Source organism: Triturus cristatus, chromosome 7 (genome assembly GCF_964204655.1).
Source record: "Triturus cristatus chromosome 7, aTriCri1.1, whole genome shotgun sequence".
Classification (NCBI taxonomy): domain Eukaryota; kingdom Metazoa; phylum Chordata; class Amphibia; order Caudata; family Salamandridae; genus Triturus; species Triturus cristatus.
The window spans coordinates 356,213,542-356,237,037 of record NC_140590.1 but is presented as its reverse complement, the minus strand read 5'-3'; the positions used below and the strand labels follow the sequence as shown (position 1 = coordinate 356,237,037).

General features: G+C 45.0%; 1 protein-coding gene across 3 annotated transcripts in view; it reads left to right on the top strand.

The window, feature by feature from the left end:
• The window catches only part of LOC146809663 (sulfotransferase 2A1-like), a 552,792-nt gene that overhangs the window by 263,576 nt on the left and 265,720 nt on the right, over positions 1-23,496 (top strand). For all 3 annotated transcript variants that reach the window (XM_085616514.1, XM_085616513.1, XM_085616515.1), the window contains one exon: positions 21,495-21,706. In XM_085616514.1, the coding sequence (XP_085472640.1) occupies positions 21,495-21,706 (212 nt within the window). The remainder of the gene's footprint in view (positions 1-21,494; positions 21,707-23,496) is intronic.

The window sequence follows — 23,496 nt, the reverse complement described above, 5'->3', positions numbered from 1 at the left end:
GTGTTTCCTGCAAAAGAACTATATCAGGATTATACGAAGCTAGGTGGGAAAGGATTCTCTGTCGTTTAATAGGATTAATAAAACCTTTTACATTCCAGGAAATAACTCTGAACGCAGAAACATTAAAAATTGTAAATATTTATATAAAATCAAATATGTAATAGTAGATAGAGAAAGAAGAAAACTCAATGAAGAGAAGAAAAAGAGAAATAGGATCAGTAGAAGAGAAAAGAGAAAGGGGCAAATACCAGTAAGAAAAGTAAAGAAAGGGTAAAGTGGAAGCAGTTAGATAAGACAGCAGATAGGAAAGAAGTATGAATGTGAGAGAGAAAGAGGGAAAGGAGGGAGGAGGGGAAGGAAAAGACAAAGGAAGAACAAGAAAAGACAGTACATATCCAAAAAGGATGACTGATACGACATACCTAAAGGGATCAGGGGAAGAGATGTCAGGGCAAGGACGACACATGACAGGACGGGTCACCCAAACCAAGGACATCCGGACCGCATCAGGATGGGGGAAGACAAAGGTAAGGACTTTACAGGCCACGGAGACATATAAACCTATATGAAATAGAGAAAAAATAATTAGCGATAAAAGGCATGAAGAAGAAAAGAAATAAACAAATAATTAAATAGACAGATAACTAAATATATGAACAACAAATATTATGTAGCATAGTTACAGTTCAGGAGAAAGGTAACAAGCCGCTTAATAAACAATCTAAGAACAATAATAAGAAAAAGATTAAAACAAAACAAGGTCATGACTGTAGAATAGCTAATGAGCTAAAAAAGAATGACAAAAAAGTCATCCATTGGAAGGACCAGCTGTGTCCATAACAGAAGTAGTATGAGAATGGATGAATTTCTTAAGATCCGCTGGGTCATGAAAAGTCTGAGTCTGATTTTGGTATGTCACCTTAAAGATGCATGGGTGGAAAAGGCCATAACGAGCACCAAGGGATCGCAGAGGCGGTCGGAGATTAAGGAATTCCTTTATTCTTGATGCCGTTACATTGGATACATCTTGAGAAATGAACACCCTCTGACCAAGCCAAGAAAGCTGACATTTGGCTTTAGCCGCAGAGAGAACAGAAAGCAAATCAGTGAACTTCAAAAAGAGAATAATGACTCCCCTTGGTTTCGTGGGAGCCGCAGAGCTGGAGAGGCGAGGGCCAAGACGATGGGCTCTCTGAATATTAAGAGATGTGGAAGAAGGCATATCCAGGAGCTTCGGCAAGAAGGAGGAGAAGAAGGCAACAGGGTCGTCACCCTCAAGGGATTCCGGAAGACCATGAATACGTAGGTTGTTCCTTCTGTTCCTATTCTCCAAATCCTCTGTATGGGATCGAAGATCACGAACTTCTTGCTCCAGGGAAGAGAGCCTCTGAGACGTATCGTGCACCATATGGAGCTGCTGCTCTACCGAGGACACCCTGGATTCCATCGTAGGCCACTTCTCCTCCAAAAGTTGCATTTTACTATTAGTTTCTTCTACAAATGGACGAAGAGCTCTAATTTCTTCCAGTAAAACTTCCAAAGAAATAGGTGGAGGCGACGATTTTTCAGGAGATGGAGGGTCCTGCTTTAAACGTTTGGATGACGATAATGGCAGAGAACGTTTGGTAACAGGTAATTGTGTTGAAGTGGAGCGGTTGGAAGAAACACCTGCCATCTCGCTTACGTTATGCGGTGAAGTACTTGCTGAAGAGGAAATTGGTACTGGCAAAGTCGTGTGTAGCTTAGGTACAAACACAAACTGTGGTTTACGCAACTTTTCCATATATGAATGATATGGAATAAACACGGCAAAAGCAGCATGTAGTATAAGAGGCAGGTATGTTCAGTAAACCTCGCAAAAGGCACTTGAGAGATCAAAAAAGCTTCCAATACAGTCAGATGCAATAATGTCCAATGAAAATGCCTGAAAGATAGTGAAGCGGCTGAAGGGATAATCACTAAAGGAGCAGAGCAGCTATCATCAAAAAGAGGAAGCGTCAGAATCATGGCACCAACTGTTTGCGGAGGAATTCGTGAGAAAACACCTCAAAAATAGAGTAGAGCAGATGCAAAAAGACGTTGTCCCAAATTGTACATCAAAAATATAATTGGGTTAAGTGGAAGTAAGAAATAAGATAAAAATACACAACTATAGGCAGCCACAGCAAAAGAAAACATAATAAAAGCAGCAGAGAGTTGCCAGAAGCATCAGACATACATTTCATGCAGGGAAAGAGCCTCCGGTACTTGAATAAATCACTGGTGTCCACTGCAGCATGTGTGATTCCTGTGGAGCATTAGCGCGAGAAACCGCTCAAAATGGCGGCCGTTCTGAGGAGGATATGTCTCTGAGACGAAGGCATCCAATTTAGGCTTCTTTCAGGGAAAATGAGCGCTGACCGGGTGTGTGTCATGTTTCCTCAGCAGGAGGCAGCGGAGGTTCGTTGAAAGGACACGAAAGCAAGCACCCGCAGACAGAAGCTCGTCCCGGTGCAGTGGAGGTCCCGCGTCAGGCAGCCATCGCTGTCTGCGCCGAAGCCACGCCCCCATATTGGTCAGTTTTTAACTTGTAAAGACACTGGGCCTGATTCACAGAACTAACTTAAGACAAAATCCTAAACTTACTACCATTTTGGTATTCACAGAAGGCACTTACTCATTTCGGTATTCACAGAAGTTAGGAGTCCTAACTTTAGGACTCCTAAATGCCTTCTGTGAATACCGAAAGCCTTAAAATTAGGATTATGTCCTAACTTTAGAGCTCCTAAACTGAGAAAAATCCTAATTTTAAGACTTTCGGTATTCACAGAAGGCATTTAGGAGTACTAAAGTTAGGACTCCTAACTTCTGTGAATACTGAAATGAGTAAGTGTCTTCTGTGAATACCAAGTCTGTGAATACCAAAATGGTAGTAAGTTTTGGATTTTGTTTTAAGTTAGTTCTGTGAATCGGGCCCACTCTGCATAGTTGTTCTACAGAATATGGGAGACTGCGTGCATGTGTGCTTGCTTCAGACAATGTTTGTGGTAATAATGGGGAAATCAATAAAAAGCAGCCCACCAGACCATAAAACAGTCCCAAAAATAGACCGAAAAAAACGCCTCACGCACTTATCTGTCAGACTAGCCCATCGGGCGCTATCTAATTGTCCTATAGGCCAGTCCGATACAGAGAGTAAGGCCTAATAACAACACTCTCTGCCTCATTTAAAGTTGGGCTAGTGTACTGCACATCTAGGACACATTACGTACATGTAGTGATCCCGATTCCGCAGGAGGAGTAAACGCGTGACAGCAATAACCACTGCAAATTTGGATTTTTAGCACAGTACACAGTTTTATTGTGGTTCCTACACAAATTCTATAAAGATGGACTTCTATGATGAGCGCTGGAGACAGAAAGTATGTCCTGTCAAACATGGACAACATTTAGGGATTGCTAGGGTCGCAGCTGCGACTCTTGGCTTGCCCCTTGCGACCCCTGGCACTGCATTTGAGACCCCAGACCTCAAAAGTGGCAAAATCCTTGCAAGGAACACAGCATCAACTCCGTATCGGCGTTGGTTGGTGTCCATTTTCCTTGGTTTCTGACAGTTTGTTTATAATACCAATAGTGAATAATACTTTATTAAATAATGTATTATTCATTTTTAGTATAATAAAAATGAACGGGGCTTATCTATGAGCCCTTGCGTCACTTTTATGCTGCAGGTGCGTCACTTTTCTGATGCACCGGCGGCATAAAAATTGCACCATGTTGCGCCCTATTGTAAGCAGATGTCACTTTGAAACCCCCTGAGCCACATAATACTGTAATGTATTCAAGGTGTGCGTTCCCCCACAAAAAAGCCTCGCCGAAGTGGCGCAGTGAAATCTATCAGATATCACTGCGCCCCTTCTAGGACGCTACTGCATTAATATCTTACGCCTGCCTCACAGCAGGCGTAAGACTGACGCATGCCCCATGTGAAAGGACACAATGCTGGAGTTACGTCTGTTTTTAGACACACCCCAGCAATGCGTCACTTTTGCGACGACCGATACGTCCGTAATGCTGACGTATCTGTCATTCCTTGCAACATGATGTGTCATTCAGTAAATATGTCGCATCCATCATGTCGCAAGGAGGGCGCACTGAAAAGTGACGCATCGCTGTTTTCATGCAGCAATGCAACACTTCTCATAAGCCCCGGAGTGCTGTTTTCTGACCCTTCCCGGCAGTTGAGTTAAGAAAAATGCTTTAAAATGTATGTTGTGTGCATGCTTGCAGATGACAATGTGTTTGTTAGAGGCAGTATGTGTGTATGTGAATGTGGGGGTGTATGTTAAGGGTGTGAGTAAGGTGTGTGAGGTGTGTAATGTCACTTCCACGACCTCTGCGATGTTGGTCAATTGACGTTCATGCTGTAAAAGCTCTTGCTTCGTCATCTGCTGTGCATAAGGGAAAAATGAAATCTTCACTTCCCTTTCTTGGCTTGTCCCACCACTATGAAAACACCCTTTTTTGTGAGAGGTCGAAAATGTAGGAAACGGAAACGAAAGTACATTTCATATGGAGGATTACCAATAACAACTTTAACCTCAAAATTACAAATTGAAAGTTTAGGTGATTGAAATCTATACTTGGTATGGAAACTACAGCGGGCTAATGAAGGCTCTTTGGCACATCATCCTGAAAGTCAATAGTGTTTTTTCCTCCTCCACTGTGCATTGTTGCTCGTGCTCCCTTCTGCAGACGGAGCCCTCTAGTGCCCACTCCTTGTATCGCAGACCCACCCGATAGCTTCCCTTCCTCTGGCAGCCTGAGCTGTGCTGCTGCAATCCACATGAACAAACAACCTTGGAGGTCCCCTTTCCTTTGATGTAGTACATTGTTCTATTACTTACCGGTAATCTTCATTACTCCTGGTCCCGTTGTCCTCGTCCCATTCATTAATATATTGGAGATAACCATCTCCCGACAGAAAAAAAGAGCAGAGGCATGCTGGGACCCTAATACTGCCCCTCCCACCGGGAGTACATAAGAAGTACTTACCCAGCATCCCATCTGTACAACCAAGCCCAGTCAGGAAGGCCGGCCGCCCGGGAGGGAGGGAGGGGCGCATGAATGGGATGAGGACAACAGGGCCAGGAGTAATGAAGATCACCGGTAAGTAATAGAACATTACCCCCAGGTCCCTTATGTCCTCGTCCCATTCATTAACATATTGGAGAATACCAAAGCAGAAAACCGGCCTTCCGCACCCACAAGCAACCCAGGAAACCACAACAAAAGCAGCAACCCAAGGGAGCACTGAGAAGGAGGAAAAGGGGAACTGCAGGAAACAACCAGCCCGGAACCCAGAACAGGACAGCAGGGCCAGAACAAGGACCGGAGACAACCCAAAAAAACAGAAGGCCAGAGCCCCAACAAGGAGGCCGCCAACCAGAGAAACCGGAGACAGGGCAATCGGAACCAAGACCTAAAGGACACGGCCAAGCAACCCACCGGACAAAGCCGCCCAGCCCAGAACCACCGGAAAGGCACACAGGACACGCCAGCCACAAAGACACAGAGCAAACCGCGACAGCCCCAAAGAAGGCCAACAGAGTGCAGGCACAAGCACTGAGACCAACCAGGATGGAGGAAAGCACAGGCTAGAAACCGGCTCACCCCACCAAAACGAACGACCCGACCCCAGAGAGCCCAGAGCAGGGACCAAACAGGAGCAAGACCCCAACCGAACAGAAAGACAGGCGAGGGGAAAGAAAAACCGAAAACCCCAGGCGGCCAAAAAAAAAACACAGGGAAGGAGGCCACCAGCCAAAACAGGAAGGACACCAAACCCGTAACAGCAGGGAATAAGAGGCCAGCCCAAAGACCACAGGCCAGAGACTCCCCCCAGAAGGAACCAGCCGACAGCCGACCAGCAAGGAGAGGCCAACAAGACCAGAAACCAACAACAAACAAGCCCAACAAGGGCGGGGACAGAGCCACCGGCCACAACCCCCAGCAAACCCCCAACCCCAAAAGGGAGGGAGAACCGGGCAGGAAAGAAGGCCAGAGCAACCGGGATCACCCAGCAGCCCCCAAACCAGGAAACAACCAGGCAGGAACCCACTGAACCACAGAGGGCAGACAAAAACAGGCACCCACACGGCAGAGGACCGCTCAGCAACCCACACGCAGGCTAAGAACTCAGCAAGGCCAGGAGCAGCTGAAAAAGAAAAGTCCCCAGGGCACACAGCACCCAGACCAAAAGCCCCAAGGCCCAACCCCAGCCACACCGGAAAGGAGCCAAGAAAACAGCACAAACCAGGGCAATAAATGCCAAAAGAAGCCAGGAAGCCAGGACCAAGACCAAGCAACCCGACGACACAGGAGGACCCGCAGGCCCAACCAAACCCCGGAAGTAGCCCCTGCAGTGCCAAGGCCAAGCAAAGGGCAGGGAGAAACAGAGGACCCCCAGCACACCACCGCCGGACCTCACAAAAGGCCGGAAAACGAAACAGAGGAAACCGCCAAAGCGGAAGCCACAGAGAAGGCAGAGGGCCAAGCAGCAGGAAAACCCCAGACAACCTGCAGCCAGGAAGGAGGACCCCACAGGGGCAAGAGCACCACAGAAACACACCCCAACCAGAGAGGGGCGGGAAGGCACCCAAACAGACACACACTGGGAACAAAGCCCGGGGAAGCAAGGAGCGAGCCAGGATACCAGAACCAGGAAAGGACCAGGACCGCCCAGCAAAACACACCACCGAGCCGGACTAAAACAACATCACAGCCACAAAGGGAAGGAGGCACAGCCCGAGGCCACCCCGAACCAGCAGGAAGCCGGCAAACCTGGAGTCACAGGCCCCACACAGGCCCCAACACAGGCGAAACAAGCCCGGGAAGAGAGCCACCAGCAGGAGAAGGGCCCGAAGGACCCACCAGGACGCGGCCACAACCACACAGCGCCCCGCCAGGAAACAAAAGAAAGCCCAGGCAAGGACGCAGAGCCCAAAAAGGCGACCAAACAGCCACACAAAACCCCACAGGAGCGGAAAATCCCCAGCAGACACGCAGCCAGGCACCCACCACGGGAACCAGAGTAGACCAGAACCACCCCGGCACCAAACGCACCAGAGTGCAGACGGATCAAGAAATCAACGGCACCCGGCAGTGACTTCGGGGGAACCGAACAGAAGAGGGCAAACAAGCGCCACGCCAAGAACACGGCAGTAGCGAAAGACAGCCAGGCCCAAACAGCAGCGGCACGAACTCCAGGGACCAAAAGGCGAACCACCACCGGAAACACAACCGGAGGGACGCCAAGGAAAGGAAGAGCAGACGCCCAACCACACCAGACAGAGACCCAGGTGGGGCGGACAGGAAACCTGGAAACAAGCCAAAGGCAAGTACAGGGAGAGCCAGGGCAGGAGCAAACAAAAACAGAAGCAGCCAGACCCCAGAAGCAACCCCAGCACACAGAAGGCCCCGGGACAAACACCCAAGCCCCAGGCCGTAGCAAAGGAGAACAGAACAGCCACACGCATGGCAGCACGAGCCACCAAGGCGCAGGCAGGGGAGGCAGAGAGCCCCAGGCACGACACCAGAAAGCCACAAGAGGAACCAGGCGCAGCCCAAGGGACGGGGGAACCAGGAGCCCCCACGCACCAAACCCCAACCAACCACTCAGAAGCCAGGAAGCGAAAGCGAACACCCAGAACCCACAGAGGAGCAGAGGCTACAACACAACAGCCAGCCCATAGAGGAGGGAAGGCCACCCAAAAAAGGGGCGGACAGACAGACGTACCCAATACAACCAAGGCAAGGCCACAACACCTGCACCCATGACACCCTGCAGAGAGGCAGCAAGAAAAGCAGGGAAAACCCCAGGCAGGCCCAACAGGAACCCAGGGGAGCCAATAGGACCCCCCGTAGCTGCCCAAGGAGCAGGAGCAGCGACCCACCACCTACCAGGGGCAGGGAGCCGCGGAGGCACTCAAAGGAGCAGGGACCAGAGGCGCACCCCAACAGGCCTCTGCCGATGAAGCGAAAGGCGACCCGACACAGGAGCAGCAGAGGAGAAGGTGCAAGCAAGCAGACAGGGAGACCCCAGCAACATAGGGAACCCCAGGAACGAGCACAGACAGAGCCAGCAACAAAAGGATCCAGCCACCACAGAGGTGACAGGAACCCACGCCAACCCGATACAGGCCCCCAAATAGAAGAGCGAATGCCAACAGCCCAGAGAAGCAGCAAACTAACCCAACGGAGAGGAGAACCCCCCTCAACAAGGCCCGAAAAGAAAATGCCGAAGAGCCGGGAAATAGGAAGAGGCAGCAGCGGGCCACCCTACGCAAGCCACCCGACCCAGGGTCGCCAGCAACCAGGGGAAAAACCGCGACCAACCCCAAACAAAACCACAAACCCCAGGAGGGGGACGGAGCACTGAGCAACCGCAGGCACAGGGGGGCACAGCCTCAACCAAGGGCGCACTCGAACTGGGCAAAGCAAGCCCAGAGCAGGGCGAAGGAAAGAGTCGGCAGCAAGCGAACCAAGACGGAGGAGGAGAGCAGCCCCGACAGGACGCCACCCGAGAGGAGCGGCAGAAGCAGAACTCACACCCACAGAAGCCCAGCCCAAACCAAGGCGCAACGGACCACGGCAGCAGACGCCGGAGCCCGGAGACCACAGCAAGCCCCCCGCTAGGAGCAGAGCGGACCCAACAGGACGCACCCCAAGTGGAGCCAGACGAAGGCACAGAAAGCCAACACCAGGCCCCAACCCGGAAACCCAGCGCCAAAACAGGCAGTGTCACAGGCACAAACCCTGGTAGTAGGAGAAGGACCCGGACACACAGCAGGCAATTGGGCAGAAGGCGCCGCAAGGAGCCACGCACCCCAACAACACCGGAGCAGGGCAGCCCGAGCGAAGAGCAACAGCACAGCGCCAGCCCACAGGGAAGCCGGGAGGGCGCCGACAGGGAGGTAGCTCAGAGGCAGAGCGCATGCAGCGGAAGCATGAGGTCCCGGGTTCAAATCCCGGCATCCCCAGGAGTCACCGCAGCCCAACAATGCAACAGGAGGCAAAACAAGACAGAAGTACAGAACCAGACAAGTGCAGAAACAGACCGACTGAAACATTGCATGACCCAACAGAACACCTGCAAATGCAAAGCGCACTCATCACCCCGGGGTCGCAAGGCGCCGAATAACAGATGTACAATGATACCCAACTCAACGGCGCAGAAATATGAACAGCAAACCGTAAAAGAAGGAGCAGGCGGCGGGACACGAACCCCAGCAGCGTAAGGGGCCGTCACACATTGGAGTAATTCAGAGGAGCGCTTCTTCTTGCAGGCGAACCCAGGAATCGAGCAGCAGTAACCAGCAGACTCCACCAACTGCGAACGCCAGGGCACCCACAGCCCTACCTGAAGAGCCATAGGGGGCAGATCCGGCCACGAACAGGCCCGCAACCCAGCAAGCCCGGCAGGCCAGGAGGCGGACCAGAAGACCCCCCACCCTCAGAGCCAGGCAGCAGGGCGGGGGGAGGAGAAAAGAAAGATCACTCCAGCCCAGCAGGAGCAGCACCAGCAAAACCACGTCCCTTCTGTCGACAGACAGAAAAAAAGAACAGACGGGATGCTGGGTAAGTACTGATTATGTACTCCCGGTGGGAGGGGCAGTATTAGGGTCCCAGCATGCCTCTGCTCTTTTTTTTCTGTCGGGATATGGTTATCTCCAATATGTTAATGAATGGGACGAGGACATAAGGGACCTGGGGGTAATGACCATTGTTTTATAGGTCGTACACAGTTATTACTCACACTATCTTTAAACAATGCTGTGAGGTATGTAATTTGCAGTCAGATATGTCTTAAATACTATTTCACAGTGCTATTCATACCAGCTAAATTTGAGGCTTAGAAATATGGCCCGACTGTTTCTATACAATTATTTTATGTGCCATTCTGAAATGCGGATATTTCATTGGTTGTATTTGTCCCACCTTTGTGTGCTTGGTTTCCTCCCATGCCGACTGGCCCTAGTACATGTACTGTTCATTCTTGTTGATTTATGCTTGTTGCAGCATTCATTTTATTTCTCTCACTGTGTTTTAAAAACGTGATGTTTTCGCCAGCAAAACACGGGAACCAGGTGAGCATGGACATTTAAATGCTTTTGTAGCCCTCCAGGCTTTTGTTGCATCAGCACGCGCAATTCAAGTTTATTACGATCGGCATGACGCCGAGACTGGAACCCAGTTCCCAAATCGGCAGCTCTGTATGTTACGCCACATTACTGAAGCGTGCTAATTTTGCTCCCTTCATGTCCCAAAATACTAGGAATATTCATCATCATAATACAAATGATGAAAATAAAATAAACTAATTCTAATGTAGACAGAAGAAATAAACACACCTGGCAGCATTGCCCTTGTCAACGTATGTTTTTTTTTTTAGGGTGGAGCCAACGCCAAGACTCGAACCCACTTCGCGGGAACCAAAGTTGGCCGCTCTGTATATTATGCTACATTACTGAAGCTTGTTAATTTTTCTCTCTCTGTCCCAAAATACCAGGCATAATCATCATAATACAAATAATGAAAATAATCTAAACCAATTCTAATGTAGACGGAACAATTAGACTCCTGTCATAGTAGTTTTGCGGATGGGCGTGTCTTGGGTTTCGTTTCCTGGGCTGGGCTTAGTGTGGACTTGGTTTACAGACTCTAGTGCTTGTTCTGTCGTCCACTTTGTGGAGCACCAGAATTCCGCTACTCTTTCCCTTCCTTCACTGCCCAGCCCTCTGTTTTGGCCCTTCCTCGCAGTCCCTACTGCCCATCCCTTGCTTGACGGATGCTTCTTGTAGCGCATCATTTAGCAGGTCCCCTCCTCGCAGTCAGATGCACAGAGCGCCTGTACTAATGGAGAAAGGCCACTGTATGAGTTCAGAGCTCTACGGGACAGGAGCTTTCACAATGAAAAGCATCTGCCAGTGTCGCAACATTTGAGATCAGCGATCAGGTTGACGATGGGTCATTTTAGGCCTAGTACAGTTCTGATTACAGTTCAGATTGTTAATATTGTGGTGATGTACGAAGGCGACCAACGTCTCTATATTAGGTGATTTGAGTTATTGCTTTTGAGGTTCATGTATGCAGTCTCCAGTTGGGGGAGCTGTGTTTCCTGATGGTGTCTCTAAAATGACCTCTTCTAAGAGTTTGGAGCTCGCCACAAGACTGAAGTAATTTTCTTTGCTCCTTTCATGTACCCTTAGATCAACTTGTGCCAGTGAATAATGGCCTTGCGACCTGCTTTGTTTAGTTAAAACTCTTCTGCTTATGTTCAGCCATTCATTCTGTTGATGCATCTTCAAAACACAGAAACCTATGTAAATACTGAAGATATCAACGGCAGCATTTCCGAAGTGTGTTGCTCCTTTGGGATATAAAGTGTAGAAATGTGATTTCCGTCTGAGTGAGTGAACCGCATTAGATTAGGACCCAGAATGTCGTAATTTGTGGGACTTTATATCGTGTCTTTTGTTTGCTTTTTATCATTTGGTGACCTAGTTATTGCTCTACTGTGTTGTCATGTCTTTGCTGTTTTTGCCTGCGCCAATAGCATTGGATCATAATTACACCCATCAGTCTGAAAACAGTGCAGCTGTTCTGGGCGCTAACCTTGTTTTAGGACCAATAAATCGAAGTTTGTGCTCTGACTATATCCTCTGTATCATCAACGTTTTTAGCTCGAGCAGGATGTAGTGAATTCTGTGCTTAGCATAGAGATGCAAACTTTGTTGTGCAGTTTCTGAGCAGTCCCCTTTAACAATTGTCTTGCCTTCCAGACCTTTACTTTAAAACCTCATTCGAGATGGGATGCAGTCCTGTGTAGTTTAGACCGAAGTTGAAAGAGTCTTTTGCTATATTTTGGGATTCAAAAGCTCATTCTGTGGTTCATAGCCAACGGCCCACTTTACTACTTAGGGGCCAATTACGATGACAGCCGGAAAGGCTCCGAACGGCATTCGGTTTGTCCAAATGTGATTCAGAACCCGCGTTTCCGGCCGACTCGGAAACACATCCGACTGACCGATTACGATAGTAGGAAACCGCTCGGTCGTTCCGACTCGGTTCCGATCGCCATTCGGAGAAACCGAGTCAGTTGGAGCCAAATCATACAGCTCACTTTACTTGAATTTTTGGTAAAGTGTTAAACCAAAGTTGATGCAGGTTAGTGCTGTTAATCTCTAGACACATATGTTTCTGTGCATCCTTCATCAGTAGAGATGAAAACAAAATTCATTTGGCGTTGCTGAGAAAGCTGCCACAATCCTCTCAGGTCTCTGTACCTCTCCCTGGCGCACAGGTGCCTTCCATGAGCTCGTCAGCCCAGTGGCTCAAGGGAGCCATTTTAAACAGAAGGGGGATGGGAGCACACTGCTTCACCTCCCAGCACAGTTCGCCCCTCAGCATCCTGGTAAATGCAGTTCAATTTAAATGCTTACTTGAATTTTTGTTGATGTGTTTCACCAAAGTTGGTGCAGGTTAGTGCTGTTAATTTCTAGACATGTGTTTCTGGATATTATCCTTTATCAGTAGAGATAAAAACGAAGTTTATCTGGGGTTGCTGAGAAAGCTGCCACTATCCTCTCGGGTCTCTGTACCTCTCACTGGCGCACAAGTGCATCTCCAAGAGCTCGTCTGTCCAGAGTCCAAATAATGAATTTTGAAACATTTTGTGTATAATATATTTTTCCTTCTTACAACATTGACAGAGTGCCAGTAAAATATGTTTTGGTTAGGAATTCCTTTCCTTCTCAAATAACAGTGCTCTACCGGAGCTGTCCAGGTGTTTTTTCGTCCACATTCGTTACCACGTTACATTAGTAACTGTTGCCCAGTTTTCGCCACTCCTTTCAAATAAATACTATTAAGTTTTGGTGAAATGGCACAGTGATTTGACATCACCTACAAATGTCTAGAAACATGGTTATCTTCTTGAAATAAAAAAACAAGTTATTTTTTATAACAGGTGAGAAAATAATATATAATTTATTTGATTTTGTCAAAATGTATGATAGTTCGGATTACTTGCCCCAGAGTTGGAGAACCTATCACAGGAATGCAGAGTTTCGCATGCAGTATTATGCAATCTCCTTGGTCTGTATAAGTCAAGATAGCACCTTACTGGGATATGTCTCAGAGCTGCATCTGCTACCTTGTATGCCATCTGGAAACATCTTTTTCCACATACAGAAACTGCTGCATGAAATGGCTCCTGCATGGTTTCTCTCCAAACCACGAACACATATTATTCTTAATACTTGCATTGGATTGATAACGCTCTGTCACGAGCGTCGCTCAGGTTTGTCGAGGTTGACAGCTTTCGTAGCTGAACCTGCAGACTGGGAAATGACCAACAAAGTGCTTTTATGCAACTGAAACACTCACTGGTACGAAAAATCGATTTCCACTTTTGAAGTACTGCGAAATAATAGTTTGATCATGGCCTTCCAATTTCTTCTTGGAAAAACTCTGTTGGCTTAATTTGTTAGGGTTTCATACAGCAAAGGGAACACTAAACAGTTTAAGAAAACCAGCAGATCTGAGTGTTAAACTCAGATTTTGTTTGGAGCTAGGGCTCACAACATCCTAAACTGCAAAATAAATTGGTAAATTAATTCGGTGGTCTGCGTTCTTACTGCAGGATCAGGGTGAAAAGAAATAAATTCACCAATAAAGCACCAAGAGGCATCTCGGTTTATGATCGCATGTAAATATAAAGTTTTATCTATAATCCAAAAAGCGTGTTATCTTAAAAACTGACCTGATTCTCCTCATTGGTATCTTTCCACCTTTCACCATTAATGATTAGGAGTCTCTGTGCAACCTCCATTAAATAAACTACAATATCTGAGGATTTAACTAAAATCTGTTCACATTTTGTTGCTCATTCAGTTTTTAATTTACCCCCTTCACTCCTTTGCTTTTTCTGCCTGGTTTCCATGTATTTTGCTCTCCTTTCCCCTTTCCTTTATATTAATTTCTCTCCTTTTGGCACCTCCTCTGTCACATTTTCTCTTCTTCCTTCTCTCCTCTATTTATCTTTCAACTCTTCCTCACACCATTTCCTCTTTTGCTTTCCTCTTTGCTGCTCTTTTTTCTCTCCATCTCCTGCCTTCTCTCTTTCTGACCATCACAGAGGCACTCCTCTGTTTCTTTTAATCTCTTCTGTGGTCACTTTCATTGTGACACACACTATCTGTTTCCCCAATTCTTTCTCTCTCTCATACACACACACACACACACACACATGTTCTCGCTCTTTCTCTCTCTCCTGTTTCTCTTTCTCTATTACCCTTTCTCCTTCGTGTGGGTATCATTCTTTCTGTTCTATTGTGCTCCTCCTATGCTAACTCAGTCTGTGTTTCTCACATGTTCATTTCTACCCCGTAGAGATACCCTCTTACCTCAATGTGTCATTCCCTATCTCTGGCCTCAATGCTTCTATATATATATATTACTGATTTCAGACTTTATCCACACAGTTTCTAATGTCCCCTATTGCATAAGTGCAGTCTGCTCTCGGAATCTGGCATCCATTGATCATCCGATACTTCTGATGTAATGCAGGCACTATTTCCCAACCTCCTCCTTCCCGTTGTTTCGGTTCCCTCCTCGCATCTGGCTACTGCAGGTCAGGTGTTTTTTTTCTGTGTAGTTTCATATAGCGCGGACTCGACCCGAAGGTTACATGGGTCCTAGTCGGGAGGCTGCGCCCTTTCCTATTAATTATGCATGGCTGGCCGGAGATTTGGCATGGACCACCTTTGTGAGTCCACGTCACTTTGTTTATGCACATCAACAAAAAGGCATTCCCCGGCATCGCATACTGCTTTTCTAATTTCCTTCTGTTCTCTCTGACATTCTCGTTAAGGACGGGGAATGACTCCTCATGTTCTCTATTGTAGTTGTGTTTAAGTGGCTGTGATTTACACATACGTGTTCCCTCCTCCATGTCCCGAACCCCCCCACCACTTCTTTCGTTCGACCACTGTTTTTTCTTAGCGTTTCTGGTTAATGCTGCCTATTTTGCATGTCTGATGCAGAATCACTTGGAAGCTGTTGTGATTGCGTACTGCCTACACCAGATTGAGATATCTTTGCTGTCCTAGATCTTCCCATCTCCTCCTCTCTTCTTTGTAAGCTCTGTCACTTGTTTTGTTTTTTGGTAGGATCGCTTTTGGTAATTTAATTATAAAGGGTGTCTTTTTGTCACAGCATGCTTTGTAAGCAAAGCAAATGGCGTGCATGCCTCTGTGAGGTGGAGTGTTTCATCTACAGTAGGGTTTCAACACTGCATGTCTGTTTTAAAAGAAGGAATGGGGTCGTTCTTTTGAACATTTGATTAATTATCCACTTAACTGTGCTTGTATTTATTTATATACTTTGACATTGCAGCTGTTTTATCTCCTGTTTAAGAATTAGTCTTTTGTTACGGGATCAGATAAAGATTTCCAGTGGGAGCGAGAATTGGGCGAACTGCATTATTGCTACCTTTATTGATCATACCCATGGTGAACCTCACTCTGCTATTAAGTATTACAAAAATCATTCCTGTTGAACAGTTAGTGATTTAAAAAAAAAAGATGTGCAGTTATTAACTCCTCCCCAACACATTTCGCTTGCCCGTGTTTATTGCGTCTCCGTAGTGCACCCTTGATGCATACTGTCATGCGTGTACAAGCTCACGGTGTATCAAAGACTAAACAGAGGTTTCAGACTTCTCCTCTCAGTATTTAGCAGACCGCCTACGGATGAATAGCCTGGTGGACTTTATCACGTATCTTACAAGATTGACTTCTAGTTTATTTTTTCACTCAAAATGATGTCTCCCTAGATATACAAATGTACCTCAAAGTGTTACGGGGACACACTTTCTGTATAGAAACTTCTAACTCTAAATCCCTCATCTTGCGACTCTGCCCCGGCACCAGCCTGAATCTGGAATTTGCAGCAGTAGCACTTTCATGTTGGCAGGTGGTGCCATTAGTCTTTTCACGAACCTGTCCTACCTCTACCAAGCATTTTCAATACAATAGGTCTCACAATTGCGAGATTTTGACCTATTGGCTTTGTAAATGACAATGCCATTTATTTGTGTGTTTAAAAAACACCTGCAATAATAAAAGGCATTGTCGTTTAAAATACCAACATGTCATCGTTTCTAAAATGTGAAATCTATTGCATTGCAAATTCTTGTTTAATAGGGTCATTCAGTTGTACATAATGTGTTCTTAGTTGTATAGAAGGTAACAAAAAGTTCTATAGCACGTTTTTATTATAACTTTCCAATATGCTACATAGCTTAAAAACAGTGGCAAAGCCAACTGCTCTGGCTAAGGTCCCAAAACAGAGACCTATGGGCTATGACAATGCTTGTTAATGAGCCTAAACTCCCCCTATTTTGTCCATTTTTTTTAAAAAATTTTCCCTAAATGTCTAAATGAGAGAGTTTGTTGGGCCAGTACTGAAAAATAGCAACGTTTAGTCATTCCAGACTTAAGTTGTCAAAGAGAATGATGCTCAGGCCCCACAGCAAAGTAGAGAAATGGTTTGACACCCATGGAGTTCACAGGGCCGGACTGGGAACTGAAAGCGGCCCAGGCAAGTTTAGCCAGACCAGCCCCCATTTTGCGCATAGCGATCGAGCGTAGCGAGTGAGCCGGACTAGTACAACAGGGGTTTGGGGGGGTTCGCCCCCAAGAAAATTGTGTAAAAAGACAGATCAAAATGGTGCATTTTACAGCACATTTTTCCTTACATATTTAATTGTATTAACTTTCAAAGCACTGTAAATAGTAGATGATGACCTTAAAGAGCACCAGGTTACCCAGTCATATGTACCCATAGATATTCTTACGGAGAGTGCCAAAAATAGACACAAGAGTAGTGAATCAGAGAGTACAAAGTATAAGTGAGGCCAGCCTCCATATGGTGTATAGCGAGCAAGCGCAGTGATTGACCACTGCTGGGGGAGTTTGGGGGGTTCTCCCCCTAAGAAAATTTGTGAGACAGACAGGCCAAAACAATGCATTTTTCAACACATTTTTCATTACATGTTTAATTGTATTAACTTTTAAAGCATAGTAAATGATGACCTTGTGGTGCACCAGGATACCCAGTCAAAACAGCCCTGAAAGCACTTTAGCACTGGTTAGCAGTGGTAAAGTGCACAGAGCTCTAAGAGCCAAAAGAAATGGCTTCAGAAAACAGGGAGAGTGAAGGCAAAAAATGTAAAGGAGTGACCCCCACCAAGAGCACCAGGTCCAATGTTACTGATGTGTGTTCCTATTTTATTTTTAGTTTAAGGGCATCACTAGGGTGGAAATGAGGTGCAGCCGAAGACTATGTCACCCCCCCCCCGTTCCACCCATGAGGATCGTATACAACTTTCCTCCAAGGCTACATAAAAAGAGACATTCTGTAGAGCCAGACATTGTGACCTGATTCTGCGCCAGAAAACCCTTTACTCGTTGGATATGCAGGGGCTCTAAGAAGGGGTGAAAACACAACAAAGCCTCATTAACAAGTAAATGGTATTTTAAAGACCTGTGAAGTACTCTGGTGCGGCTGCAATAAGCTGGGGCAGTCCTGTCCCAGTACCCACCTGAAACTAGCACACCTTTCTGTCTCAGTAGAGCGGCTGGTGCTGAATGAACACTGACTGGACATCTTTATTTCCTTGCACAGCAAGCATGATGTTAACTGTTAGTTGTGTTTTATTCCGAAACCTCCACACCCTCGGGCCTTAGGGCTTTCACTGTGGCTGCTTTTATTCCTTACCAGCTTCCGACTTATAAAAGTGCTTAGAGTCATTCAGTTTTCAGTGCATACTTTACAGAAAGTGCCATATAGGACCTTGATTATTTTCGGAAATATATCCTACCTCACTTACAGATAAAAGGACACAAAAGAGAAGTTGGCGAGGATTCTGAATTATTAACACAAAAATAATGCCTAGAAGCAAAAATATGAATTTAAATAGGTTTTCCTTGATAAAGCTAAATAAACATTGCGATTATACATTCAGTACGCCTGTGCAGTTGAATCCAATGTGCTAATCTGTTCAATAAATCAACTTTTACAGGGTGGGGTGCTCTTAGTAAATCGTGAGCCAAGCACACTACTTCACCATATTCAGGTAATATTAATCCATATTAAATCCGTGTAAGAGTGCTATATCACAGCCTGCAAACTCTTTGCACTTTTAAATCAATCAATGGCTTTGTGAGTGAGGCTTGCAGTGTTTACTGGTGGTAGGCGACTGTGTGTGAAAGCAGGTGATTTCTACAAGTGACAAACTGTGGAATTTAGGGCAAGCACTATGGCCTCCTGTTTCAAAGTTCTTATCATTCTACACTAAGCATCCTCAGAAGGGTGTGTACCTCCCAGTAGAAAGCCTGTTGCAAATCTGTACATTTACAACTACTTGTGGAGAGCTCCTCACGTAAGGTGCACTTCAAGCACACTAGATAAAAAACAATAGACACAGAGGATCTTACATAACATACCCCTCTCAACATCATCAAACCAGTTTATTGAGAAACAACAGCCATGCCAGTAAATCTTCTTCTTAAAAGTGCATTACTTGAAATACTGATTTCCCCCCACAAACGTTTCGACAAGGAGCATAGAAAAAGAATATATATATTTTACACCCAGATATCAGGCTGTCAAGCACCAAATTTACAGAGAAATAGGTATGACGCACTTTCTTCTAATTGCTTTATACCAAATCACAAGGAATTATATTTTGTAGTTTTTCAAAATGGATCTTCGAATCGCAAGTTAAGCATCCAATTCTGTTTGCCAAGGTCCTCAACATTAACAAAATCGGTTCCAGATTGTATCTTAGTTTGATGGTTTTTGGCATCATCCATTTTTAGACGCCCTCTTGGGAACAGATTAATCTGTAAGGGTTCCTAAGACGATCGCAAGGGACATTGCCGTCTTTTATTTAATATATACCACTCATAACTGTGTTCTCCTCTTTTCTAATCACTTCAAATGTTGACAGATACAGTTATTGACCAGAATCACACCGTTTGGTGATCCAGTGGGGAAGCCGGGATTCGAATCCAGGCCTCCAAGCGCCAATGTAGTTGTGCTTTTTCCCCGTGCAGAGAAACTGACTCTGTCACTGTCAGTGTAACAGGCGGCCTTATGATTTTGTTGCTGGGGGCCGATTTTGATAAAACCGACCTCCACCCAATCAGGCTTACCGGGGGATTGACCGGTGCCCAGCATCACCAGTCTGGCCCTGGGTGTTTCTATATTGCTGTGCAAGGCTGAAGGCAGGGCTGTTGCCAACTGAGCATGAGACTGATTTCCCTAGTGCTGGTAAAAGGCTGGGAAATAAAATGATGTATAACAATGGGGTAATCCTGTGTCCCTCAGAACCTGGGTAAGTATAAGGAAAACTACAATGGTTCTGTCGGAAAAGAACAATTGCTTCACAAATAGCAGCTTGGTCATAAAGTATCCAATAACATTTGGACAACAATGCATAGTCAGTGCAGCTGGAAACAAAAACAAAGGCAAATATGTGTTTGCGAACAAGGAATTTACTTTTTGTTCAATAAAGCAATGTTATATGCATTTTGTTATGAGGCTGTCAAACTTTCAATGCAAGATTGTGGTGACATAAAATATAGTGAAATACGTGCTTTATCCTTTCTGTAACAGTGGTATAACATCTCTGCTTGAATCCAGTGCTGGCTTTAGAGGGGTGCGACTGGTGCTATCGCACCGAGCGCTAGGGATCACAGGTTGAAGTGAGAGAAGTACGTCATGCAGAGATCTTTGTGTGTGCGGGATTTTTGTGGGGATATTCGAGTCAGGATAACTCCGGCAGTTAGTGCACAGAAAAGATCTGTGATTTGTCTAGTCAGTTTGACTCATGATATAGTGGCATAGAGGGTGGGTAAATGTTCCTACTGCAAAGCACAACCTGTTAACATGCAGATCACAGATTCATATTTTAAGTTGATAGCTCAACGGCTTATTGCTTTTGTAATTTTTTCATATACAAAATTCTAATATAGCAAATTGTACTATGAACGGGTATGAAAGTTCTGCATGCAAATTGAAAGGCATAGGTCTAGAACGTTATAGTTTTTCCCCTCAATATGTTGTTAGTCTAAGGTTGCTAAAATGGTTATTTTGGGTAACAATACAATTGTATTAGTATGACAGCCCAATTACTGTGTTAAATTTTTTTAGATAGATTTGCTAATCTCTTTGAGACTGATTTGGATCACAACAGGGTTACAAACCTGGTGCAAAGTTTTGTATTGAAGCTTACTTTCCAGCACATATACTGAAGTGTGTATGACAGTAGCTCTTAAATAACACAAAGTAGCACTATGCACTACTTTATGTAAAGGAGGCATTCCATAGGTGCTATATGGACATTCCCATGCAATTAACCATGGATTTTGATGCTAATCCTTAGCTACTGACTTTGGATTGGCATGAACAATTACGCCTCCTCGAGGCAGGTGTAAAGTTGGGAAAAATATTTATTTTCTCCAAACCTTTCCAACTTTGTGTGTAGCATCGTTCCACAACACATACAAAGTAGTAAGGTGTTAAACTTTGTCAAAGCATAGACTTTTGTGCTACAAGGGAAAAAAACCTAAGCTTGACTTCACATAAATACCCTTGCACTATTGTGAAGGGATGTGTGCATTGGCATAAGACAGCCTAAGGTGTGCCAGCACTAGATTAGAGAGCAACAGCACCATATTTAAGTAGGCATGGTGGTATTGTTCTCTCTGCACTTCATGCAAACCAGCACAGGAACTTTGATAATTCTGAACCTTCTTTCTCCAGACCTACATGGTCTTTTAACAAGCCGTCGTCTTCGATTGGTCTGTTATTGTGTCAATCACATTTTACTTCCAACCCCACTACAGCATACAGTGTGGGGCAGTTTGTCAGCCGGCTTCATCTACTGGCTACCTTCACTGTGAATACTGCCCTTTCAAAAGGGGCACACCCAGACACAATGCTATTCCCTTAAGTGTGATGGTGTATGCTGAAAATATGTATTTGGAGAATAAATTATTATTTTTACATTTATCTGTTTTGTGACAGCTTCCCCAACAATACTGTTTTGCAAAAGCCATGACAAAATAAGCATTGACATAGCCAAAAAGCTAGTGGCAAAAGCCTGACCTATTGGCTTAGTCAATGCTTTCTAAAATTGGCAAACCAAATTGCCTACCAAATCACATGGGAATGAAGTCTTCTGTTTTAACACACACCGTCCTTTCTGCCATCCTTATTTTCTTGTCCATACTGTTGCAACACTGGTTTTAAAACATGACTGCTTGGCACACAAGACCTTTGTTTAAGATTATTTTATGTATTTCTTATTTCATTTGCAGACAGGGTGATGTTTTAGCACATATGAATTGAGAATAATTTAGCATTTCTTTTTCCTTTAAAAGGAACAACGTGGATGATAGAGCTTTTAAGTCTCATCCGTTCTAAAGGGGACCCAACCTGGACACAGACTGTTCCAAATTGGGATCGGGCCCCATGGTTAGAGAATGAACACACGCCAGAGAGGCTCGTTTCCATGTCCCTAAACCCTCGGCACATCACCAGTCATTTGGCCAAGAAGATCTTCTGTCGCTCCTTCTTCGCCTCAAAAGCAAAGGTAAAAATATAACTTGGACACACAGTTTAGTGTTCCATGTAATAAACTGATATGGAATGAGGGCATCCATGTGACGATTGACGGAAAAATCAATAACTAAAAAGCTGTTTTTTAAGTTTCAGATTGTTATTTCTAAAATCTTACCCTGCAAGCAAGATGACTTACCTACCCTTTGCTTCAAATACACAAATTCTACATTTGGCCTAACGTATCTCGTTCCTGCCTCTCGGACTCCTTTTATCGTGCAGTTCATTCCAATAAATACACCCTTGACTTATCATTACTCGCTAACCAACTTCTCTTTTATTCTGTCTTCCTTCCTTCTCTAAACATCTGAAATGTCTTGTTCATTCACAACGTTCTGCTTGCTTCCTTCACATTTCTGTCATATTTTTTACAATCTATTTTGGCCCTGATCTTTCTACAAGGACAGCCGCTTCTCTATCACTAACCATCTCAACACTTCCCCTCCATCGGAGCAATTCTTTTTAACCGATTTGCTGCATCGACACTGGAACTAGTCATATTCCTCTAAGCACTCTTTCCTTTCATGGGATGTCTTCCTTTTTAATAAACTGATTTTTTTCAATTCAAACTGTTGGTTATTGAAGATTCAAAATGCACATTAAACAAGCAAAGCATATTATTTGGAGCAGTGTGGTATTTTGTATGAGTTAGTTTCGAAAGTGTTCTGGTTTGTGAGCATAAAGACAAAGTTAGAAATGAGCGGTAGATAGAAGGGTCAAACAGTTTGCCCAAAATTATATTCAGCAAATTCAAACATAAACTAAAGAGTAAGGAAGCATTGAAATCTTGTCATGAACGGGTTAAAAAGACCGCACGCTCGTATGAAACGGGAGACCTGTCAGCCTTGGTGTAGTCTTCCCTCAAAATGTTTTCCTGCTTACCTCCTCTGTTTGTTGATGCATTGTTCTGGCTTTAGGACTCTGAGCACTTTACCACTGCTGAGAAGTGCTATAATGCACGTGCTTCTCCCCTAAACCATGGGTGTATAGACAATTGAGATATTTAATTTACTTGTAAGTCCCTTGTAAAGTGGTATAGGGTATACCCAGGGCCTGTAAAATAAATGCATTAGTGGGCCTGCAGCACTGTTCGTGCCACCCAAAACAGACTAGAATTGAATAACTTCTTGTGAAGAATAAGGCATGTGGCAGGATTACTTCAGTGATGTTTGCTTTTTTGAAGATATGTGTCCAACTTGTTCCCTGTGGTCTATCACTTGACTAGTTTTAGATTTTTCTGTGCTTTATGTTGACAGCGCTTAGTAGACATCCATTCAGACAGAATAGTGTTTATGCTCATTGTCCGCGTGGTTGAAATGGAGTAAATTTAGCTGCACTGAAGATAGTATATGGCTATCATCAAAAATACCCAGTGCACCTGTAACAATATGATTTTTATAATTTCTTTCTAAGCGAGATCGTTTACTGTCTAGCAACATCTCATCCTCTTTTTCCTTCTGCTGTGATGTCCACCAGCAGCCAGTCCTGCATCCATGACTCTTTCTCTAGTTATACATAACTTTATCCGAAAAAGTATCTCTTCCTTTGACCTAGCCTATCACGTCCACAGAGGACACAAAAATGAATATTTATACTTTGACATCTTATTCCCAATTTGCCTTCACTACTTCTAACCCCACCCCAAGTACAAAAAACACCATCTATCTTTTTTACTACTGCAATCTACCACTCTCTTCTGCTTTATGTAACTTAAGTCACATTTTCCAATTCTGCTACAAACAGAATTTTGCACGTGAATAAGGA